Genomic DNA, 22,378 nt, shown 5'->3' with positions numbered 1-22,378 from the left:
TGTTGAGATCATGGACACGACTGCAGGACTCGAATACCAGCTGGCCGGTAAATGGGTGTATCCAAGGTTTCAGCCATGGAAGCTTATCACGGTAGGCCAGGTTCTCCATGGCCTTTGCAGGAAACGCATTCTGGTTGAGCCTCAGTCTCCAGACAAAATCAGGTATTTGGAACATGTTCTGTATGTCCTCGCATCTACTGAGCTCCTCAACACCTTCTTCAAAAGCGAGAGAATGGATGTTCGAAAGCTCCAATCTAAGCTCGCTCAGAAGATATCGCAGGAGAGGATGTTGTCGGAGACAGAACATGATGACATGGACGATGCCGATGAAGTCCGATATCTGCTATCACTGCGGTTATCCGAGTTAGCAGCGCTAGCTTTACGCCACAAGGACTAGCTGTTGCGAAATTCGTCTTTCAGACAAGGTAACGCAGAGGTTTTTAATTCAAGGCATCTTAAGCTGAATCTTCTAGTTGGTGTTGGAGGGTTAAACATAGAGTGGATCGAATACCTTCACGAGCACTTGACTCTTAACACATCAACGTTGACTGTTTACATTTTTTGGTTTGCGTCACACGTTCGCCAGAACTCGATGTTCCAGTAAGTTGTTGTTGCCCCCTGAGTGTCGTCTTCTAATGTCGTTAGCATGTACTGTGATCTCTTCGGTTGTGAACCTGATCATGCAAAGATCGGTGAGCGTAGCATGACAGTACTGTCAATGCCATATCGAAAGCAGATACTCAGGTCCTATTCATGGATCTTTCGTGAGCTGGCAGCTAGCTCATCACGCAGAGAGGCATACTACGACCTTCCGCTGCCTTGGTGGCTTGCTCCTCTGCAAAGCGTCCAACAGCAGCAATTACCAACAAAGACTTCAGTCAAAGGCTTGTTTTCAAGCCTAGGCAAGGTTTTGAACGCCATGGCCATGTTGTTTCACTTCAGAGAGCCGCGACCCCAGAGGTCGGACGGAACTATCGCTCGCTTCTCAAAGACAGCCCTGGCAGAAAGTGCAATTTACCTATCGACTGTCTTGTACAGTTGAGGCCTTTTGATAACAAACGTACAGAGATTGCGGAAGGTGGACGACCAAGTGAGTTGTACGCTGACGAACCGGACGACGAAGAAGAAAGCCTTGGTGTTACAGACCAAGTGTCGTACGAGCTATACCCGAACCTTGCTCCTCGTATCAAGATCTTGATTGAGCATCTAGAGAAGCAGAAGCCGAAAGGGTTCGTCGCTCTGTGGAAGGACCAGAGAGACTCCAATACCTGGTATACGTTCTGGGCGGCGGTGATCTTTGGGGTCACGGCGTTGGTCCTAGCCGCAGGAAGTTTAGCAGTGTCAGCTGCGCAGACTTGGGCGACATTCAAAGCGCTGGACATGCAGGGTCAAAGATAAGACGTAGTCAGATCTCTAGAGTGCTGCCTTCCTTCCAAATTTTGTAGATAGTATAGACTTATGCAATAGTTGTCGTGAAGTAAGGCAGAAGAGATGTGAGAATTGATGGGCTAATCAACTATCTACAAGCGAACCTTGCAAGTCTTCGTCCTAGTAACAGACTTGTCGCTTTCACTCGTAGCAACGAGAGTCACGGTAGCTTCCTTGGAACAATACCCTGCGCAACCAACAGCAACATTGACTGTCTTCTGCTTACCCGCCTTGGCGTAAGCCAACGCATTAGGCACGGCGACCTTCCAACCAGCGCCTTTGACCTCCGCCTTCAAACGGTAGATATCTGACCCAAGATAGGCGGATAGATCCTGTGGATGAGGGTTTGTCGCAAGCGTGGCGGCTTTACCAGTGTTCTTCAGCTCGAAAGTGCAGTACAAGCCATCCGCAGGGCTAGTAGCGTTTCCGTTGCTGACGACCTTGCCGGACCCGAGCTCAACGCCATGTTTAGCGGCCGTAGTAACGTTGGTCGCGGTTGATGCTGCGCCTACGGTGTAGTGCAGTACCCCATTGTCGTCAGTCATCTTCTCGAGGATATACAGATGCAGGCCGTTCTCGTGATCGATGTGTTCGTACTCTGAGCCAGAGTTGGTACCGGCGTGGAACAGCGCATCGACAAGCTGCCTGTAGTCTCCAATGGTCCAGTATCTTGCGGTGCCGTTGGGAAGGTAGAAGTCAATCTGGCGCGCATCCTGTGGGTTTGCATCAATCGTCCATTGGAACGGCTGCACGCGATCGCTGTCCTTAGTCTTGCTAATCATGACACCAGAGTCTGGGCAGAAAGAGTCTGCACCAAGTCGCTGAACGACTTCAACGTTGTAGTTGTTGTAGCCACGTCCGTCGCACAGAGCATCGAGGGACGCATTGCATGGAGGCGCAAGGTCGCCGGCAGCACCAAAGGAAATGTTGAACCCCATAAGACTGTCCACCGGATCGACAGAGCGAGCGGTAATCTGCGCGATGACCGGACCAGAAGTGGCGAGACCTGAGCGAGAAATTTGCAAGATCGGAGTTGAATCGATGAGCCCAATCTGGTGCTTGTCGCGCATTGTGTGTAGAGATCCCATGGACGCGCCCTGTACAGGAGGGATCTGCCAGCGCGTGTGGGGTCCTCCGGGTCCGTTGAAGCTGCCTCGGGACAGCATGCTCCATGGGCCAGTGTATGTTCGTCGCGGAGGGTCGCTGAAGGGGTTGTTATAGTTATCTCCAATACCGAGCAAGTGCGATAGTTCGTGAGCGAAAGTAGCCATTCCACTCGATTCTCCCTGGGTAGACGAACCGCCACCAGCGTTCGGCCATATCGTAGAGGCTGCAGCCCACGATGACCACTCAACGTAGCGTGTACTAGCCCAGTTCGGAAGCGAGGAGTTATCCGGTGGTCCAAATTCCTCGGGAACGTCTTCTTTGGAGAGGAACTTCATCTCACCAAATTCCTGCCATGTCGAGGATTCGTCTTGGCCGGCCGAGAGAATGAAGGCCAACTCATACGCGTCTGCCGTCTCATTCCCAACATCGGCACGCCATGCTCCGAGCGCATCGGTCCTGAGATCAACAGAGCATGGCGGCCCCTCCGGACAAGCGCCTTCATTGAAACCACCCTCTTCGTCGTCGATGCCGTATTGGTAGCTTCGCGCCGGCATGCGATAAGGACCGAACACAGTCAGGTCCACGCCATACTTCCCGAACGAGTCGCCCATCCAATACTCGTGAAGCGTGTGGCCTTCGTTGAGCTCGCTGGGCACGTTGAGAAGATCGTGGTAGAACTTGGGCACATCCTCACGGCTCAAGCCAGCGGCAAGTGGTTGCGGGTTACCGAAAATATCCGAGTTGGCCGGCAGCGTGACGACGAATGGAGAGTCCGGGTAATCTATGGTAACCAAGGCGATATTGAAGTTCCGATCTCTGCCCTTGCGTGCTGGATCAGCCCAATTGGTCGTGGGTGGCGCAGCATAATCTAATCAATGCTTTAGTAACCTTTTCCACTTGCGTTGTTGTGCTCAGACATACCATCCCAAGTCATGTTGTCTGGATTGACCCAGTTCTGGGGGTCGATGGGCGCGAACGGGTTCACCGGCGCGCTCTGGCGACGCACCACAGCAGCTGCCGCAAGCTCAAGCATCGTGCTCAAGATGACAGCCGTTGAGGCGCGATTAGGGCTTCGGGTCGCCATCATTTACCACAAAGCTTTCTGAGGCAGATGTGCGAGCGACAGGAAGGGCGTGAGAAGCGGAGGTGGGAGGGACCCTTGAAGCATATTAATGAGAACACGGACCTGCATCATCAAGATAGAGTTACCTACCCATGATGCCGACTACGTAGGGCAAGACAGATATCACAGTAAAGTGCATATGCGGCTGCCTCTTCCAGCTAGGTCAGCCCGTTCCACCGTCTTGGCACGCGCGCACCTGCTGTTCCCAGTGTGCGAGGCTGGGGTGGACGACAACGGCGTCGCTTGGTCCTGCACTTTTGTCGATCTGAAGGGTAATTGCCTCCAAAGCGACGGCTACGTACTTGACGTAAGCTTTGGTGGTGCCGTGAACCTTGGTACGCTGGCTGGGAAAGCTTGTCCGCACCGACCACGGCGATCCCTTCCGCCCCGCTTGAGACTTGCCGGGAAGCATCAATGGGGTTCGTATTGCGGATAGCGGGTGATAGCACGGGTATAGCTCGGCCACTTGATTATGAGATAACGGGCGCGCCAGATGTTGTGGCTGCTTTCTCATGCTACGACGTCATCATGCGCATGCTTCTTCCTTCTTCGACATATTTTTGTGCTTTGGCAGTGACGCGGCTACAGAGTGCTGTGCAACTCAAAGTCTGTGTTAACCGCCAAGCTTCCGGCGCTTTGGTAATATACAGCTGACGTGAGACAATCGAACCATAGCGAAGTGTGGTGCATCTCGCAAATCTCCGATATAACTCCTTGTTTGTCAATAGAGGAGGGCCTGGGGCTGGAAAAGGAGGCTTGTTGTGTGTTGTATTTGACTTCATGAACGGCTCTTTCTCACAGTACTGTTTGTATTACTGGGTATTTATCTCATACATGCATCGCAATTAGGCCTACTTCCCATTGTGAACGGCTACGGGCTGGTTAGCCAGCATCACGCAGATGTGACGACCTTACACGTGGGAACATGGATGTATGGATATGAATTCTTGCTATATGTAAATTCCCCTCGAACGCAGCATAGGCCCTCTCAGTTGTCACCAGCCGGGTCGCGATGCTCAACTCACCCCAGGCGACCCTTACCTCCTCCATATTTCCCTTCCGGGCCTTCGAGATGCGCATCCAGAACTGCCGAAGTACCGCTAAGTACACTCTTGATGGCTTCAGGAAGTAGCCTGCTGAGCTCGTCTGAAGTCGATGCATGTGCAGCCCAAATCTGGCCACCACTTGCCGCCTTGGCGATGCCTGAGTAATCTGGAGTTGGGGCGAAGCTGATGTTGAGCTCCTCGTTGCTGACTTTAGATCCCTCTCCATCGGGGTGTACCAGTAGCATTGACCGTCGCGGAGCGTTCCAGCCCTTGTTGTTGAGGACGACCGTAAGGATGGGGATGTTGTAGCGCTGCGCAATCCAGTATACCGATCCAGGAACGGAGAACAGATAGGTACCATCTCCAACGATTTGACATACGAATTGTTTCTTTCCTTCAGTGTCAGTAGCAAGCTTGACGCCAAGCGCACCACCTCCAGACCACCCGAGTCCTCCTCCACCGCAGTTTATCCACGAGCCAGGAAGCGTGGCCTGGATCTGGTCCGCAACAAAGCCGGTCTGAGTAACGGCCTCTATAGCCCAGATGGTGTCATTAGGGCAGAGTTTCTTGAGTTGAGAACAAAGATATGGGGTGCTGAAATGGCCGTTCTCGTCGACCTTGGCTTCAGCGGCAATGCCTTCAAGTTTCTTCTTATGCGACTGTTGCAACGCCGTCCACCGTTGGTCGAAGAGCTGAGAAGAGATCTTCTCTTTGAGTTGCGATTCGAGGTATTCGTTGAGCTGCGTCAGCGAGGTATAAGAGTCGGCTCTGTATCGTTGTGTAGCGTTTAGGTAGAAGACAGGCATCTGTTGTTTCAGGGGGTCGACATCGACGTGGAAGATTTTGGCGTTCTCCTTGGGATGGCACTGGGTGTTGATCCAGGGCACGTCGCAGTCGAGGACTAGGATGACGTCGGCCGTCTTGATGGCAGGGTCGTTGCCGTAGCGTAGGCCGAGCCAAGCTGGGTGATTTGCGGGGAAACACATGTCACTTCCTCCGGTGTCCAGTACACGAAGGCCCTTGACGTTGTCAGCCACGCGCACGAGTTCTTGCACAGCATCGTGATTTCGCCCCGAGTACCCGGTGATGATGAGAGGCTCCTGAGCGTTCACCAGGGCCTCAGCAATCGTCTTGACGCCCTTGGGAGGAAGGGCAGCGGGTTCGACGGGATGCCAGAAGTCCATCTCCAGCTTGTACGGGGTCAAGTCCTCTTCCATGGGCTCGCGCGCGCCGTAGAGATATACAGGTCCTTTCGGATCACTCATAGCAAACGAGAGGGCCCGATTAACCATCTGCTTGACATTTTTGCCCGACTTGATCTCGCCCGTGTACCTGCAGTACTGTGCGACAATCTGCTTCTGGTCCGGCACGTCTTGTATCCAGTGGATGTATTCCGTCCGGCTGCCGCGCATCTCGCCCTCGATGGTGAAGGGCGACAGGCCGGCGAAGATGAGGACAGGTGCGCGACCGCACGAGGCGTTGTGTACGGCGGCTCCGAGGCCTTGGGTTCCGACGTCGACGTGCACGATGACGCATTGAGGCTTGCCCGTCAGTCTGGCATATCCGTCCGCCATGGAAAGGGCGACCATCTAGAGGCGTCAGTGTCTGGCCGTATTGAAGTGCATCCCAGGCACCTACCTCATTCGGACATGTTATGATCTTGGGGAACTGGCCCTTCTTCTCATTCTGGCCTTTGACAATGGCTTCGATGATGGAGGGATGGTCGGATCCCAGGTTGACGAAGACGTGACTGACGCCGTACTCCCAGAGCGCCTCAAAGAAGGCAAAGGACGCAGTGTAGCTGGCGGTAGTCAGTACTGAGTACGCCCGTGTATGCCGGCGTCATACTCACACCATGTTGTATGCCGTGTGCTGTATTATCTGTCGTGTCTCCAGGCTGGCTTCAGAGCAGGTGCGCACAAGTCCGATGACGGCGTGCGTCGGGGAATTGAATGCCCCATCGCTCCTGCTGCTATCGTGGGATGGGTACGGAATGGGCAGCGGCCCCACCAGAGCGCGGGGAAGCTCTGCTGTCACGGTTGGGGTTGACGGCAGGCCGACTCGTCATCGGCAGTCCGAGGGGCGGCGGCGGCGGCGGCTGTTGACGGGCTTATCGAACCCGCATCGCACCTCAATTGACAGCCGTGTCGAAGCCATTGCATCAATCGCCGAAGATTGGCGACATATATGCGAGGGCGGAACGCGTCTAAACTGTGGCAGATGAAGGAGCTCGCCCTGTCGCGCCTGCACGCTATCCATCGCGTTGCGGCATGGTTCCGCCGTGCGGAAAAGCCACTTCGTGACCAAGACACTCCCCATCTGCTTGCACTTCAACACAACGCTCGCCTTCGCCATTTCTCGCTGCCGTACCACTCGTCAGGGCTATGACGGTCTTGCCCAAATTTGTGATGTCTGCACAATCACTGCAGGAGGCCGACGCCGCGAGGCATCCGTGTCAAACGCGTTTCATCCCACGCACGCGTATAGAAAGTCAGGTAGGCCCAGCTTCACCCTGATCGTTCCCAAAGATCCTTGGTCACTCATCTAGACTCTGCAAAATGCGTTTCTATCTCGTTTGCCTTCTATCATTTGCTCGCTCAACAGTCCTTGCATATCATCCCGAAGAATGCCCATCCAATTCCACACGCCACATTCAGTACCCGACATGCCTTGGGCTACCGGAGATCTATCTCGTCAAAGCAAGCGAAGGAAAGGGCATGGGTGTTTTCGCTGCTCATGACATGGACATAGGCGACATCGTGATGCGCGAGACGCCTGTCCTCAAGATTCGTTTGCCAAAGCTGGCGAAGGGGAGCCCATATCCCATGGCAGCTGTCGCTATGCTACTCCAAGAGCAATTCGACACCCTCTCGCTAGAGTCACAAGAGGAGATCCTCTCTTTGACACATCAGGCAAACGCTGTTGACAGCAAATCTCAAGATACTCTGGGCACCATCTTTCGCAACAATGCCTACAACACCGGCGATCAGGTCGGCCTGTTCCCCAAGATCGCTCGCATCAACCATTCGTGCCGACCAAACACGAGCTACTACTGGAGTGGAAAGCTAAACAAGCGCATCGTCTACGCCACACGCAAGATCAAGGCAGGAGAAGAATTCTTCGTGTCTTACATCTCCTTGTTGCTCAGTCGGGAAGATCGCCAAAAGCAGCTTGATCGATATGGCTTCCAGTGCCACTGTGAAGCATGTGCACACGAGCGAGCCGCTCAGATAGCTAGCGACAATCGCCGTATCACCATCAAAAACGCTTTCTCCAAGTTCGAACCGCAGATGGTACTGGCGGCGCCACAGTCCAAGGCCGGGAAGCGTCAGGCGCAAAAGGATGCTGAGGTGAGCGTTCAACTTGCCGGACTGGTAGAGGAGGAAGGACTTGCCGACTACTACGCCAAAGCCTACAGAATCGCCGCTATAAGCCATGCTAGAGTGGAAGATTGGGCGACCGCTGCGAGATGGGCGAACCGAGCTTATGAGATACGTTACATGGAGGATCCGGACTCGAAGAGCACGTTGGAGTTGCACCACCTCACGAGCAGATTTATCTCAAGCTGGGAGACAGAGCTGCGAAGTCGTGCTTCAACATGAGATTCTGGAAGCGGGTTTGGCACTCGCGTCGCATTGCCCTGCATATTATGCGGAGGATTGGCCGTTCCAGACCTGCGGTTCGCACATGCGGCCCTGTTCACCCGGTCGCCCGCTTATTAGCCTAATGCATCACCACGCCTCTGCGTCTTCGCATTACAGCAAACGTATCTTCACCTGACAATCATCACGGTCATTCACAACAATCCAGAAACATGAGTCTATCGCAAATTACGCCCAGCATGTCCAAGCAGAGACTCATCGACCGCGACGAGCGAACTCGCAAAAAGCCAATGCGCATCCTGGTTCTGGGCATGTGTCGTACGGGAACGACCACCATCGCAGTCGCACTCCGTAAGCTTGGCTATACCTCACATCAGATGCGCGATGTGCTTGCCAAGCCGTCCGAACTCGCGCTGTGGGAAGAAGCTGTCAACGTCACTCTGTTACCGCCCCAGGAACGGCCCTCAAATCAACAGAAGATGGATCCGTACGGCAAAGAGGAGTTCGACAAACTATTGGCCGACTACGATGTCGTTATGGATCTACCCAGTTGTGTGTTCGCATCGGAACTGGTGAAGGCCTACCCGGACGCCAAGGTTATCCTGACGAAGAGGAGGTACGAAGACTGGGAACAAAGCATGCAAGACAGTATATGGTGTCTCGATACGTGGCGGTTATTCACTCTCTGTCGTCAACTCAACATCACACAACTGGCGCCGTTAATGCGACTTGTACACTCGATATTTCAGGTGCACAACGGTAACAACTATGGTGGCCCGGCAGCAAAATCGGCATTTGACCAGCATTACGACACTGTTCGCTCGTTGGTACCTCAAAACCAATTATTGGAGCTCGACACTGACAGAGACTTGGCATGGGAGCCTCTCTGCGAGTTTTTGGGCAAAGAGGTACCGAAAGAAGGTTTCCCGAAAACGAGTGAAGACAAGGCCATGCGCAAGGGTCTTGAGGGCGCATGGTGGGGCATGGTTCAATACTTTGTCATGTTAATCCTTCTTCCGGGCCTTGTCGTGGTTGGATCCGCCATGTTGTACACATATGCGGATGAAGTGAGGGCGTATCGAGATGGTTGGTTGATGGTGGCAAAGAAGTACATGGAAACGGGGGAATTGTAACATAATACAAGAACTTGATGGCATTTGGCAAAATCGTTTTAATCTCGGCCTATGCCTGCATTTGCTACTTTTGCTACATGAAGGCTCTCTATGTCATATATCTAATTGTCTTGATTCATTCCACAAACTCACTAGTCAGTATTGCGCTGTATACTGCCAGCAGTTCAAGCCTTCCACCTCAGCAGAGTAAAGGAATGCTTGCCGAACTTGAACTTGCCCTGCCCATCCCAGCTGCTTTCCTTGATACCAACATTCTGCACGCCATCAGTGTTGACCACATCAACGTTGTCGCCCGTCACGGTGTGCACCTCGACCTTGTCGGCCTTCAGTCCCGGGATGTCAACCTCAAAGTCCTGCTTCTCGTTGACATTCGTGACTGCAAGGTTGATGAAACCATCGTCGCTGAGCGTGGCGCTGCAGTCCAGGTAGGGCGTCTCGATAGTGTTGCGGATCCAGCTCGGGTTCGTGCGGCCGGTATATTCTGGGGCGCGAACATTGAGCGCAATAGTGTGGCCACGCATGTACTTGGAGAAGAGAAGCAAAGGCCACCAAGAAGTCTGTTTAACGAGTCCTTCCTTCGTGGTCATCAAGGGTGAGATGACGTTGACGCTCTGTGCGACAGTTGCCATGCCCATATCTTTTGCTTGGCGGATGAAGCCGTTTAGGAAGATGGACACTGCGAGAGCGTCGGAAAGGGTGTACTTTTCCTCAGCACCGAGCTCACCTGGCGCACGAACGGGATCCCAAACGTTCCATTCGTCAAAGCAGATAGTCTGCCTAGGCACTGTCTCGGGAACCTTGTTCTCGATGCGTGCAAGATCAATCAAGCTCGCCGTCATTTGCACTGCTCGCTCTGCCGCTCGGGGTGCGGTAGCGTTAGGCAGATGCTCCTTGTCGGCAGTGTAGATATGGATGGAGTGCATGTCAATGAGGGACTTGGTGGTGTCGCCACTGAGACCATGGACGTCCCACTTGACGCACTGATTGAGAACATAGTAGTCCCAGGAGGAGTAACCGGTCTCACCGCAAAGGATGGTAGTGATAGTTGGGTCGAGAAGTTTGAGGGCCTTGGCCCATTGATACGCCTTCTTGGCATAGTCTTCTTTGGTCATTTGCTCGACCTGCCACGGACCCCAACATTCGTTGCCGAGGGCCCAGTACTTGACCTAGATAGTTGTCAGTATGATCTAGAGTATATAAAGAAGAAATTGAGTGGTGATGAACATACATTGTAAGGCTTCTCGCGACCGTTTTTGCGACGAAGGTTGGCGTAGTAGGTGTCGCGATCCGAGTTACAGTACTCAAGCCATCCGAGAGCTATATCTAATTAGGTCGTGTGCGATAATACGAGTTGGATCAAACGAACCTTCGTCCAGAGTGCCAGTTCCGAAATTGAGGCAGAGATATGGCTCTGTGCCGACTTCTTCGCACCATTGCATAAACTCATCCGTACCGAACGTATTTGGCTCGATGCCAATCCATGCCAGCTCAGGCCTAGGCTCAGGATTAGCTTGCTGTAGCGGACATGCTGAACAAATGGTGGCTGGGTCAATGTCACATGAACACGCTTGTGGCGCCAGTACGGCCAACGGGAGCTGATCCTCAAGACGCGTCGGCAGCCCCCAACGCAGATGTGCAGTTAAGGGATGCCACGCACGAGTTAACATCCGTGATAACTTACCTCTTTGGTCTGTTCTCTTTGGGTCCAACACCATCAAGCCAATGGTATGTTGCTACGAAGTTGCCGCCCGGATACCGCACTACAGGCACATTGAGTTCCTTGAAAGCCTCAATGACGTCCTTGCGGAAGCCTCTGTCATCGGAAAGAGGGTTGCCGGGGTCGTAAATGCCGCCGTAGATGCAGCGGCCCATGTGCCTGGTGCGTGGTCGGTTAGCCGAAAAAGAAACACGCATTCAACGCCAGCCGCAGGGCGTCTATTCTTGAGCTTACTCAGTGAATCCTCCATAGATATTGTCGTTGATCTTAGCGATCTTGTGAGAGGGATGTATAGTGATGGAAGGCGTTTCGCTCTCCTCGATCTTGGTGAAGCTTGCCATGATGATGAGGAGGGAGGATAATGATGCTAGAAGACTGGAATGTGTGGTGTTTTGGAAAAGAACTTCACATGCGAGATTAGGACTCACGATGGTAGTGGCCTGATCTTCGCGATGTCGTTGAAGGCTTCATGGCGTTCACGCGCACCTCCGGCTCGGCGTCGGTGCCAACGCCAAATTGGTTGACGCACCCGACGCTGACACTTCCTCCCATTCGTGGAATTTCCCCAGTGGACGCTAGCTACTATCATCTCGGAGACATGCCACACTACTGTTGTTTACAGAAAAACTGCCGCCACAACCACGGGGAGCCAAGAAGACTTCCACCAGTCGAAATGTAGCGCATTCTACATTTGCATCCTGAATATGCATGTGCTAACGTTATTGCGTTGGAAGCAAAAGTAGCGATTCGGGCTACGATCGACCGAACAAGTGCTGTCGCCTCGGTATTGACGCCGATGGCTGGTGATGCAGGGATGAAGAGGCGGGTCGCGGAGAGAATAAACGCGGAGTCGAGTCAGTGTCCCCGCTCTTTGCGGAGACCGTGGAGTAGCCTCGTTCGATGCGTTCCCCAGACCGCGGTCAGCCATGGGTGGTGACATGGTGCAAGGGAGCAGCGCAGCAGGATCAATAATCCCTTCGAGTATAAAGAGCCAGCAGGCTGCCGATGGTGGGTCTCTCTACGCATCGCATTCCCCTTCCCACTGCAGCGCTCAATCCCCTCTGCAGCAGCCATGGCGCTCCCTCCCAAAGTCTACCAGTTCCTCGTGGGTCTTTTTGCATCCCTTGGTTCGCTACTGTACGGTTACGATCTCGGTGTCATCGCCCAAGTCATCGCCTCCGGGGCGTTCAAACGCGAGTTCAACGATCCTGGCTCAAATGCAAAGGGAGCCGTTGTGTCAGTCTTTACCGGTGGTGCCTTCTTCGGTGCCATGTTCGGTGGTCCCGCCGGTGACTACCTCGGTCGCCGACTTACTATCTTGATGGGCGCCTGCGTAAGTACTCTCCAACAGGTTTACTGGTGCGCACTGTTGCTAACGCAATGATGACTGTAGGTTTTCATGCTTGGTGGTGCTCTGCAGACTGCTGCCGTGAACCTCAATTACCTTTACGCCGGACGTGTCCTCGCTGGTGTCGGTGTCGGTTTCCTCGTCATGATCATTCCTCTGTATCAATCCGAATTGGCTCATCCCAGCATCCGTGGACGTATTGGTGGACTGGTGCAGTTCATGCTGGGCATCGGTGCCCTAGCCGCCGCTTGGATCAGTTATGGCGTTGATATCGGGTTTCCGGACAGCGACAATGGTCAATTCCGAACATCACTGGGTATCCAGGTCGTACCTGCCTTCTTCTTGGCCGCTCTTATCATGCTGTTCCCCGAGTCGCCCAGATGGCTCATCAGCAAAGGCAAGGTCGAGCAAGGTCTTAAGAATCTGGCCAAGCTTCATGCCCATGGTGACACCAACGACGTTTGGGTTCAAGCCGAGTTCCAGCAAATCCAGGAAGCCCTGAGTTTTGAGCGCGAGCATGAGGCTCAATCTTATCTCGAGCTCTTCAAGGACAAGTCGTGCTTCCGCCGTCTTTTTCTCGCCTGCGCGCTTCAGGCTTCCGTTCAAATGACTGGTGTTTCGGCTATCCAATACTACTCAGTTACCATCTACGAGCAGATGGGAATTGATGGTACTGAGGCGCTCAAATACCAAGCCATCTCTTCCGTTCTTGCTCTTTGCGGACAAGCGCTCTGCATTGCCTTCATCGATCGACTGGGACGCCGCTGGACTCTGATCGGTGGCAACCTTGGTAACTGCCTTACTTTCATCGTATCCACCATTATGTTGGCTGTCTTCCCTCCGGGCTCAACAGGAAACGCAAGTGCTTCGTGGGGCTTCATTGCTGTCACCTGGCTGTACAACTTCTGCTTCTCATCGACTTGTGGACCGCTATCCTGGATTATTCCCGCCGAGATCTTCGACACAAAGACCCGTTCCAAGGGTGTATCTATCGCCACCATGACGTCCTTTGCTTTCAACACTTTGATTGGCCAAGTCACCGAGCTCGGCATGGTATCCGTGGGATGGAGGTTCTACCTGCTGTTCGTTGTAAGTACTCTCGCAGCTCAACAACTTGACCGTACGCTAATCAAATCCTCAGATCTGCAATTTCACGAACGCCGTCTTCTTCTACTGCTTCTTGCCTGAGACCGCCAAGCGTCCTCTTGAGGAGATGAACTACCTCTTCACCAACGCTCCTCTCTTCGTTCCCAACATGAAGTCGTCAGAGTGGGGTCTCGACATCGAGCGCCGTGTTGAGGAAGTCGCTGCTAAGCAGGGCTCGGTCTCGCACGCCGAGCATGTAGATGCCAAGCACGCCATGTAGGAGGCCAACAATATGTAGTTTAGCTTCCTTTTCGAATTGACGTCCGATGCTGGAAACCTTCATCAGTATTGCCACCATCTGGTTGGGATTCTAATGATATGGATAATGAAACAATACCCACCAAAGCTTTTTTTCGTCTTTTAGTAAGATCAAAGTGACTCTGAACGTGAGCGCCAATGACAATGAGACTTCTGGGCAGTTCTGATGTCAATCATCGAGGCCATTGCCATTTGCAAAGGCTGTCCAAAGCATAGCCGCACTTTAGTTCATATAACATGGCGTGAGATGTGAAATCTAAACCATCTTTTGTATGACATGTCACTGATGTCGCGAAACTAGTGTTTTATATCCCTTATGTCTCCCTTATCTGTCTACATGAATCAGAACAGACTGTGTGATATCTTGAAGGATGTATCAGTAGACAAGACACGAGAGGTAGTAATACTAAGTCTCTAGCGTGTGATATTCACTATCACTAGTCAGCGTTGTGGGTACACGAAGTCTCTTCTAGTGACAAGCTAACTCAGTCAGCTGATCAGTGCATTGTAGACATACTGAGGCTCGCGTGTACTGCAAACAGCCTCTAACGCATGAAGCAAGGCACTGCTTATAATCTCTCTCATCCCACCTTACATCAGACGACCAATAAGGCAAGAACCCCTCAGATAAGACATCTCACCACAGAACAAAGCCAAGCTACTTTGACACCGAGACCAATGAAAAGCATGGCACAAGCAAAGGTGGTTATGCTGACGGAGTACACTACTGTGTACCCCACAGACATTGCCCAGGCTACGTTCGAGCCGTCCGCATCTCCGACAATCGCCCTTAGTCTTTCCAATAGCTTGAGCAGCACGATACCTCAGCCCACGACTTCGGTTTCATCAACGATCCCCTCACCAACGTCACTACCTCCTTCTTCGACCACCGTTATTCCATCAGATTCAGAACGCCACTTCGACGATACCCCCGTCATCATCATCCTTTCACTGTTTATCCTCTTTGCCATCCTTCTTATCGCAATGATCGGCTACCTAGTCTTCATGCGATTCAAAGGTAAATGCTCCTCGTGCCAAGATCTGCAAGAACAGATCGCGAAGTGGGAGTGCGGGGAGCTGAAGCGCATCACACCACAGATGGTTATGAAGCGTGATATGCTAAACAAGACCCCATGGGCACACTACACTTCTTCGGAACTCGACCAGGAAACTGGATATCTTGGACACAAGATGTCTCGCGCGCCGACCATCTACCAGATGGAAAGGGAAAGGGGGCCGTCGTTCTTCCAAAAGATAAAAGCTCGCATTGTCCGCGGAGGTAAGTCATCAGCCCCTCCAGATTTGCCGACTAACTACAATGATGGGCATCGGTATTCCGCTCGATCCTCTGCATATTCGGCGTCTTCAACGTACTTTGACCCCGAAAAAGACGACAAGGAGATGCGTATTTTCACCGAAGTCTCTGCGCCAGACGCGTCCAGCGTTCGTGGACCTCTCCGCAATGAGTCCGATGAGCCAAAGCGCTACACTGCATACGCGCCCACTGAGCATGGCGAAGACTACTCTCTTCAGAAGGAGATTAATATCGCCAATGCGATGGCGTGTTTGGAATCCAGAGAGTACAAGGATGCCAATGCAGTCCTACAGCGTCAATCCGCAACGGACTCTGAGATGCGACGCGCACTGGGGTTCGTCAATACCAAAGACCAACAGATGAAGGTCGCACTCCACCCCAGCCTGTACTCTGAGGTCGACAAGTCACAGTATGAGTCACCAGCTGCTAACACCACTTCGCAAGCTGAGGAGTATCAGCCGTTCAGCTGGCGCAAGAAAGGCCGTCGACCGCCGGACCTGGGAGACTAGCACGAGGCCGATCAACAATACAAGAACTGGAGATCAACCAGTAAGCGCAAGAGTCCGTAGCTATGTGCCTACATTGGTCAAACGGACTTTAAGTAGATATACCTGTAGTCGATGAGCGATAATTTGCGCAAATTCCTGCAGGCTTGTGGTTTCGATTTGTCGAATTGGCATTCGCATTGTAATTTAATACTTTATTATTCGCCCTCACCTTCATCTCAGCGTTTGTTCCGTATAGCGCCAGTAAAATAGAAATGCCGCCTTCATGCGTCGTCTGCACTATCTCAGAATAGACTTCATGAAGTGGTTCGGCTTCGATGTGGCTGCCACTACTCGTCTCTTCGCCTAGGGTCCGTATCAGGTGAGGATCTGGAAGGCAGTTGGAATTGTAGATGAGCTTGTGGATATCTGCACGAAAATTGATACAAGTCGTGTCTGTGCTCTCAACAGTGGCGTTGCTGGCGGTGACTTGAGTTGATGCAGGCACCAGGCGTAGGCGCGCAACGCTGCATGCCTCCTTCCCGACCGCCGGTACCCCTCATCTGGCAGCCGGACCGCCTGAGCTATTGCATGTATTCTTCAAGCCGGTGCACATAGTCGCTGATCGCTAATTCCAGCACAAACGAACAACAGACAGAATGCGCATCTTTGTCAGCGTTTGATTGAGCGCTCGAGCGGGCAGGCAGGCAGTGCGAGCGATTATGGACGGCGCGCTAACCCTCCCGCTTCTTTCCCGGTGCGAATCGCTTCCGCCATCAAGCACACGACCAACTCCATCATGAGCATCTATGAATCCATCGGCACGACTCTGTCTTTTCTCAGTCTGATATGGATTCCGTCCACGCTGCTATGCTGCTTACCATGGGTCCAGAAACGTTAGAAAACACTTGCCGAGTGACCAAAAGTCTACGCTAACAAAGTCAGAAATGCTGTATCTCCACAACTTCACGTTCTTCCCCGGAAAATGGTTGACGCAGCCTGAAAGAGCGGGATTCCTGAGTATGTCGAGTTCCCTAGGTCTTGGTGACGAACCTCTGCGCCGTATAGTTCTTTGGGCTTATGTGATCAGAAAACCAGGTCATACCCTTTCGCATTACTTCGAAAGACGGAGAGCGACTCTTCGCATGGCTTATAGCACCATTGGGCATATATGCTAAAAATGCCGATGCGTTCATCGGGGAGAAGACAGGCATCGACGTAGAGAATACAGTTGCCTGGAATGCGCTACGCAACGACCCGGAAGCCAGACTGCTCATCTACTTTCACGGGAATTCTGCCACATTAGCACAGGAGCGCCGCACGATAGAGTATCGATCCTTCTCTGCTGGAGCGTCGGAGAAGATGTTTGTTCTAGCATTCGACTATCGCGGCTTTGGCATCTCAACAGGTGAACCCTCGGAATCTGGTCTACTGAACGATGCAGAGGCTGTGATTGACTGGGCTTTGAAGACTTGCCTGATACCTCCCGAGCGAATCGTACTTTTGGGACACTCACTAGGGACCGCTGTCGTATCAGGCATTGCACACCGTTACGCGACCAGTCTCGGCATAGAGTTCGCTGGCCTCGTTCTGTGCGCAGCCTTTACGAATGCTGGAAACGCATTTTCGTCATATTCAATCGGTGGCGTTGTGCCTGTTCTTGCGCCTGTGAAGGTGTTCCCTGCCTTCCAGGCCTGGTTTGCCCGTAGGATGGTAGATACCTGGCGAAGCGACGATCGACTGGCAACAATGGCGCGTAAGTTGACGAAGCACCCAAACTGTTGTGGAGCCATGTCGTGGTTTACACGACGATCAAATTTACTCAACTCCGTCTGATCCGATACTGATGAATCGAGTAGGTACTTGCTCGAGGTTCAAGCTGGTCCTTGTTCATGCCGAGAGTGACCAGACCATGCCATGGCACGAAACGGAAGCGCTCTTCCAATCGACACTTCGGGCCGCCAAAGACGCGAGTCCGAATGAAGACGGCCTCAAGAGTCTTGAGGTGGTGGATTTGGGCGAAGCCGGACGACAAGAGGTTTGGCAGAGCAATTCGCGCAGCATCTCGAAGACGATTGCTAAGCACGGCGGTACGTACTCGTCCTGAGAGTTGATCCCTGAGTGTGGGCGCTTGCAGATTGCGCGTTTCGCCTACTGTCAGATGAGATCGGCTGCCCCACATCCGTCTAACGCAGACGATGCACATCTGCACCCTTCATTTCCTGTCTTCAGCGATGCGATGAAGCACAACGCAGAGAACCTGAGGCCTGCGGCACTGTGTACTCAGGGTGTCAGGTTCATGTCGACTTCGCGCGATGCAGACGTTTACCCCACACGCAGTGATCTGGGCCGGCTTAGCCTGACATCCATGCGGTCATCGCCGCGCCTTCCGGTCTCGCTAGTTGGAAACAGGGCTAACGCTTCATACTAGGACACAACACGTCAATGACATGGTCGCCTGTAGCGCTCACCATCCTCCAGGTTTTTGGGCTTGCGGCTGAGACGGCACGAGTGTAGCTTTCTGAGGACATCATCAGGTGCAGCCCCTGGAGATCAGGCCTCGTCTCAGGATCCTGGTTGCTTCAGCAGAGGCTGGGTAGATCTGAATAGATTGAGAGTGTCGATGAATCATTCAGTCCCAAGCAAGGCACCGAGAACTAACAAATGGCAGCATCTGAGGAAGACCGACTACTGGGAAGTCGGCTTCGCACCAAGAGTGTAGCGTATGTCTAATCGCTCTAGTGTATGAGAACGCGCAACCGCCAGGAGTTCCGACTTCTCGGCATGGCGGCCATGTGCGTCAGTCGATTCTCCACAACCCCCATGACGTCTCCACGGGTGGCTTGACCAGACCCGCATACAAAGCGCTTCACCGGCAACTGCTATCCCTCGTTTCAGCACCTGTTCATTGTTCCAGACAACTTTCACGTACGACTTTCGCTTCACAACGCTTTGTAACCCGTCCATTCCTGTCGCTCTCACCCTACCTCTTGACACTTTTCGTTTGTGACCTGTTCTTTGCATTGAATAAACACAACTCTATCTACCTCGCCGCCAGATCGGACCTCGAACATTCAACCAACCATCAAACATACCACAAATATGCCTGCCATCCACCATCTCCAAGCACGGTTCCTAGAAGACTCAAATGGCAACGGCGGAATCTCACCGACAGCTATTGCCCTCATTGTATGCCTCGGAATTGTACCATGCATCATCTTGATCTGGGCAGTCTGCTACCTCTTCTGGGCCTATCCATATGACCGCAACTGCTGCTGCATCAAGCGAAAGCGTCGCCCAGAACCGCAGAGCGTACTGAACCAAGCGCCCATGAGCGAGGAGACACTATTCGAAAAGCAAGGTGTGGCACCTCCACAAAGACCTTTCTCTGTTCAGACCAGGACCGAGTCGGGGAGCTCAAACAACAATGGGCGCCTGCAGAAGCAGCAGAGGCCTGGCAGTGGAGTCGACACCCGGGGCGCGCGCATGAGCCAGCAAAGCGTTATGAGTGCGAACACCATGACGTACGCCCAAGAGCCTCAGCGATTCGTGTGAGGATCGAGCCATATACCACGATATGAAGGAATCTTTTCACCAGCGCACATTCGCACCAAGATCGCCGCGACCGGCACCGGCGCCTTCACTGCGACAGCGCTCAGAACCCGCCTCTGAAGACGTTGTCGGTTTTCCACCGCCACGGAAAGATGGCGGGCCATCCAAAGGCCAATCGGCAAACTCAGGACAAAGGATTATGATACGCCAACGAGGCACATCTACCACGAGATTAATACCTCAAGCTTAGCATCGCAGCCACAACAGTCGCGCCTGCGACACGCTTTACCCTTCGCGATGAGCAGCTGGAGAGGATGCCGAAGGCGCTGGGTCGAGGAGCTCAGTAACAGATAAAAATCTGCTGGGCTATCCTGATCACTATTGTACACTACTTTGTTTGCATGCATGCGGGACATTTGCATTTGGGTTGGAGTTGTTAGCATTGTATTCTTGACGACGTTATGACATATCACACTTAATGGAAGTAATCGATTACACTATTTTGTCTTGCATGTCACAGGATCCAAACCATGTGAGCCTGATGGCGGTGTGGTGGGTCTCGTGCGGTTGATAGGCCGAAGGGTCTCACACTGAACTTGAGGCTCGACGAACCCTTGCAGTGGGGTAGTGGGCAGGCATATCAGTCGCGACTTTCCAAGCAGGAGGCGGAGAAGAATCACATCTACCTTTGACTTGCCTCAAATCTAATTCCCTAATTCGCCGTACCGACACGCGTAGCCATCTGGAAGTCGATAGGAACGGAGACGGCCAGATTACTTGTCCGAGGACTGCGACAAACGTCGGCGCTCTTATCTCCGCGTCGCCATCGCGTTTCCGCCACCGTAACTCGTCCAGAGGCTACGTCAAGATATTGTACCAAAACAAATCCGTCGCAGGCAGCGCCCCAAGGGTGCTCTGCGACACGCCGCAAATACCGCCACCATTCCACCCTCAGTCTACTTCGCGCGTTCTTTTTCCCTGTCTTCACACGCATCGTTACTTTCAGCGCGCCTGCGAATGCTACGAAGTTACCTAGCCAGACTCAGCGCCCGCAGCGTCATACATAAGAGCGCGGGATTTGGCGGCGCGAGCTACATCAGTCTGAGCCTGAGTACGCCCATTAGAATTGACAACAAAGGAAATTCGACTATGGCCGGGCAGGACAGCGAAGAGGGGAGGCAGGGAGGTCAGCAGGCTATGCTGGCGAGCCAACGCGCGAAAGAGCAGGGAGAGGCGCAGGGGAGGTTTTCTAAATGGTTCCCTCTATCAGCCAAAGCGGGATTCGACCAGTGGTGGGCAGGCCTATCCCCCATGGCGTAAGTAGTGACTGTATGAATTGCACGTCAGACGGATACTGACTGCGCATGCGAATCCTAGAACAGAGCACCGCGTCCTCTCCTACATCCCACATCTCCAGAGTCCACCCACGCATACCCAGACAGGCACCGCTCCTGCCTCCGCCGTTCCGTCCACAACAGACCTCGATGCGCCACCGAAGCACCCCGAAGACCACACCACAACGAATGCCACCAACGACCCATACGGACCACGAAGATGGAACTCACAAATGGTAGAATTGAGTGGCAAGGACCGCGCGCTGAACGAATTCTCTGTGGAGCGACTGGGCGAGGACGTCGAGAACAACTTGGTCATGCTGCACGGTTACGGTGCTGGATTGGGCTTCTTCTACCGCAACTTCGAGTCGTTATCCCGCGCTGAAGGCTGGAAAGTCTTTGCGCTGGACCTGCTCGGCATGGGCCGGAGCAGTCGACCGGCCTTCAAGATCCATGCCAAGGACAAGGAGGGAAAGATCGCAGAGACCGAGTCCTGGTTTGTAGATGCGCTCGAGGAGTGGCGGATAAAGAGGGGGTTGGATCGCTTCACGTTGCTGGGACACAGCTTAGGAGGATATCTAGCTGTTGCCTATGCACTGAAGTATCCGGGTCATCTCAACAAGTTGATACTTGCGTCTCCGGTCGGCATCCCTGAAGACCCGTATGCGGTGGATGAGGAGATGCCTGATCCGCAAGATTCGACTATGGCGAACGAGTTCACCCAGGATGCGGCCGACACGAACCGGAACGGTGTACAGCCATCGACGGCGGACAACAACAACTTCATGAACCAGCGGAGTAAGAATGGTACGTATCGTCTTGGACAGATATGTGCGACCTGACTGACTCCTTGACAGAGGGTACTGCGAAAGAGCCCAAACAGCCACCGAAAAGACGGTTGCCCTGGTGGCTTTATTCTCTCTGGGAGGCCAACATGGTCTCGCCTTTCACCTTTGTACGTTGGTCAGGACCCCTGGGCCCGCGTCTAGTATCAGGCTGGACGTCACGCCGCTTCTCGCAACTGCCAGAGGAGGAGGCCCAGGCTCTGCACGACTACAGCTATGCTCTGTTCCGCCAACGGGGTAGTTCTGAGTATGCGCTGTCGTACCTGCTTGCTCCCGGTGCATTCGCCCGAAGTCCGATGATTCGAAGGATTCAAGGCGTTGGTCGACAATACCTACAAGCACATGACAAGCCCACAGTGGACGGCGACACCGCCGCCAATCCTACCGCACAGCGCGAGACGAGCTTCCCGGTCGTCTTCATGTACGGTGAAAATGATTGGATGGACGTCGCTGGTGGTTTTGCTGCTGCAGAGAAGATGAAGCAGGAGCGGGAGCGGATACTAGTGAAGGCATCTGCAGACGAGAAGAATGATCATGGTGTAGGCAAAGTCGTCATCATCAATAAGGCCGGTCATCATGTGTATTTGGATGGATGGGAGCAGTTCAACCGCGTCATGTTGGAAGAAATGAACGAGGTCCGACAAAGAGAGCAGGCAAAGAGGCGTGCATAGATACTGAGGGATTAGACGGATAGCATTTTTGGGCGTTTTGTTCACGTGTAGCGTTCGATTCCGAATATGTTGGATCTACCGCCATGTTAGTATAGGGCCTCTTCAACCGCAGGCTTGCTTCACTCATACAAATTCTCATCCCACCACAACCAATGTCTCACGTCGTATCGGTGAATGGTACCCCTCAGTTCCGCAAGACGATCTCACATGAGCCCCTGCATACTTCACCCCCGCCCCGTTCCGTACACATCGCTCACTACTGCAGGGC

The 22,378-nt window shown here is 53.2% G+C and overlaps 10 protein-coding genes across 10 annotated transcripts; 7 read left to right on the top strand and 3 right to left on the bottom strand.

Moving 5' to 3' along the window:
- Nucleotides 1-1,520: 1,520 nt before the first annotated feature.
- J4E83_002945 (uncharacterized protein) lies at nucleotides 1,521-3,619 on the bottom strand (the record flags this gene model as incomplete). Its single annotated transcript, XM_049329885.1, has 2 exons — nucleotides 1,521-3,403; nucleotides 3,457-3,619. 2 exons carry the CDS (start codon nucleotides 3,617-3,619, stop codon nucleotides 1,521-1,523), a joined length of 2,046 nt encoding a protein of 681 aa, XP_049191564.1.
- Nucleotides 3,620-4,679: 1,060 nt separating this feature from the next.
- On the bottom strand, nucleotides 4,680-6,561 carry J4E83_002944 (uncharacterized protein; the record flags this gene model as incomplete). Its single annotated transcript, XM_049329884.1, has 3 exons — nucleotides 4,680-6,293; nucleotides 6,343-6,505; nucleotides 6,557-6,561. The coding sequence occupies 3 exons, from the start codon at nucleotides 6,559-6,561 to the stop codon at nucleotides 4,680-4,682; spliced, it is 1,782 nt and encodes a 593-aa protein (XP_049191563.1).
- An 884-nt stretch (nucleotides 6,562-7,445) lies between these two features.
- J4E83_002943 (uncharacterized protein) lies at nucleotides 7,446-8,306 on the top strand (the record flags this gene model as incomplete). The annotated part of the gene is made up of 1 exon (XM_049329883.1): nucleotides 7,446-8,306. One exon carries the CDS (start codon nucleotides 7,446-7,448, stop codon nucleotides 8,304-8,306), a length of 861 nt encoding a protein of 286 aa, XP_049191562.1.
- A 239-nt stretch (nucleotides 8,307-8,545) lies between these two features.
- J4E83_002942 (uncharacterized protein) lies at nucleotides 8,546-9,439 on the top strand (the record flags this gene model as incomplete). The annotated part of the gene is made up of 1 exon (XM_049329882.1): nucleotides 8,546-9,439. The coding sequence occupies one exon, from the start codon at nucleotides 8,546-8,548 to the stop codon at nucleotides 9,437-9,439; it is 894 nt and encodes a 297-aa protein (XP_049191561.1).
- Nucleotides 9,440-9,603: 164 nt separating this feature from the next.
- Nucleotides 9,604-11,497, bottom strand: J4E83_002941 (uncharacterized protein; the record flags this gene model as incomplete). The annotated part of the gene is made up of 5 exons (XM_049329881.1): nucleotides 9,604-10,605; nucleotides 10,668-10,756; nucleotides 10,806-10,933; nucleotides 11,121-11,315; nucleotides 11,391-11,497. The coding sequence occupies 5 exons, from the start codon at nucleotides 11,495-11,497 to the stop codon at nucleotides 9,604-9,606; spliced, it is 1,521 nt and encodes a 506-aa protein (XP_049191560.1).
- A 731-nt stretch (nucleotides 11,498-12,228) lies between these two features.
- On the top strand, nucleotides 12,229-13,870 carry J4E83_002940 (uncharacterized protein; the record flags this gene model as incomplete). The annotated part of the gene is made up of 3 exons (XM_049329880.1): nucleotides 12,229-12,489; nucleotides 12,550-13,593; nucleotides 13,646-13,870. 3 exons carry the CDS (start codon nucleotides 12,229-12,231, stop codon nucleotides 13,868-13,870), a joined length of 1,530 nt encoding a protein of 509 aa, XP_049191559.1.
- A 1,022-nt stretch (nucleotides 13,871-14,892) lies between these two features.
- J4E83_002939 (uncharacterized protein) lies at nucleotides 14,893-15,732 on the top strand (the record flags this gene model as incomplete). The annotated part of the gene is made up of 1 exon (XM_049329879.1): nucleotides 14,893-15,732. The coding sequence occupies one exon, from the start codon at nucleotides 14,893-14,895 to the stop codon at nucleotides 15,730-15,732; it is 840 nt and encodes a 279-aa protein (XP_049191558.1).
- Nucleotides 15,733-17,457: 1,725 nt separating this feature from the next.
- J4E83_002938 (uncharacterized protein) lies at nucleotides 17,458-17,815 on the top strand (the record flags this gene model as incomplete). The annotated part of the gene is made up of 2 exons (XM_049329878.1): nucleotides 17,458-17,464; nucleotides 17,568-17,815. The coding sequence occupies 2 exons, from the start codon at nucleotides 17,458-17,460 to the stop codon at nucleotides 17,813-17,815; spliced, it is 255 nt and encodes an 84-aa protein (XP_049191557.1).
- A 995-nt stretch (nucleotides 17,816-18,810) lies between these two features.
- On the top strand, nucleotides 18,811-19,263 carry J4E83_002937 (uncharacterized protein; the record flags this gene model as incomplete). Its single annotated transcript, XM_049329877.1, has 1 exon — nucleotides 18,811-19,263. One exon carries the CDS (start codon nucleotides 18,811-18,813, stop codon nucleotides 19,261-19,263), a length of 453 nt encoding a protein of 150 aa, XP_049191556.1.
- A 1,146-nt stretch (nucleotides 19,264-20,409) lies between these two features.
- J4E83_002936 (uncharacterized protein) lies at nucleotides 20,410-22,110 on the top strand (the record flags this gene model as incomplete). The annotated part of the gene is made up of 3 exons (XM_049329876.1): nucleotides 20,410-20,576; nucleotides 20,638-21,401; nucleotides 21,452-22,110. 3 exons carry the CDS (start codon nucleotides 20,410-20,412, stop codon nucleotides 22,108-22,110), a joined length of 1,590 nt encoding a protein of 529 aa, XP_049191555.1.
- Between the last annotated feature and the right edge of the window lie 268 nt (nucleotides 22,111-22,378).

Source organism: Alternaria metachromatica (assembly GCF_023757995.1).
Source record: "Alternaria metachromatica strain BMP 0045 chromosome Unknown scaffold_4, whole genome shotgun sequence".
Taxonomy (NCBI): Eukaryota; Fungi; Ascomycota; class Dothideomycetes; order Pleosporales; family Pleosporaceae; genus Alternaria; species Alternaria metachromatica.
Note: the sequence above shows the minus strand (reverse complement) of the source record. Positions and strands in the feature narration are given on the sequence as shown.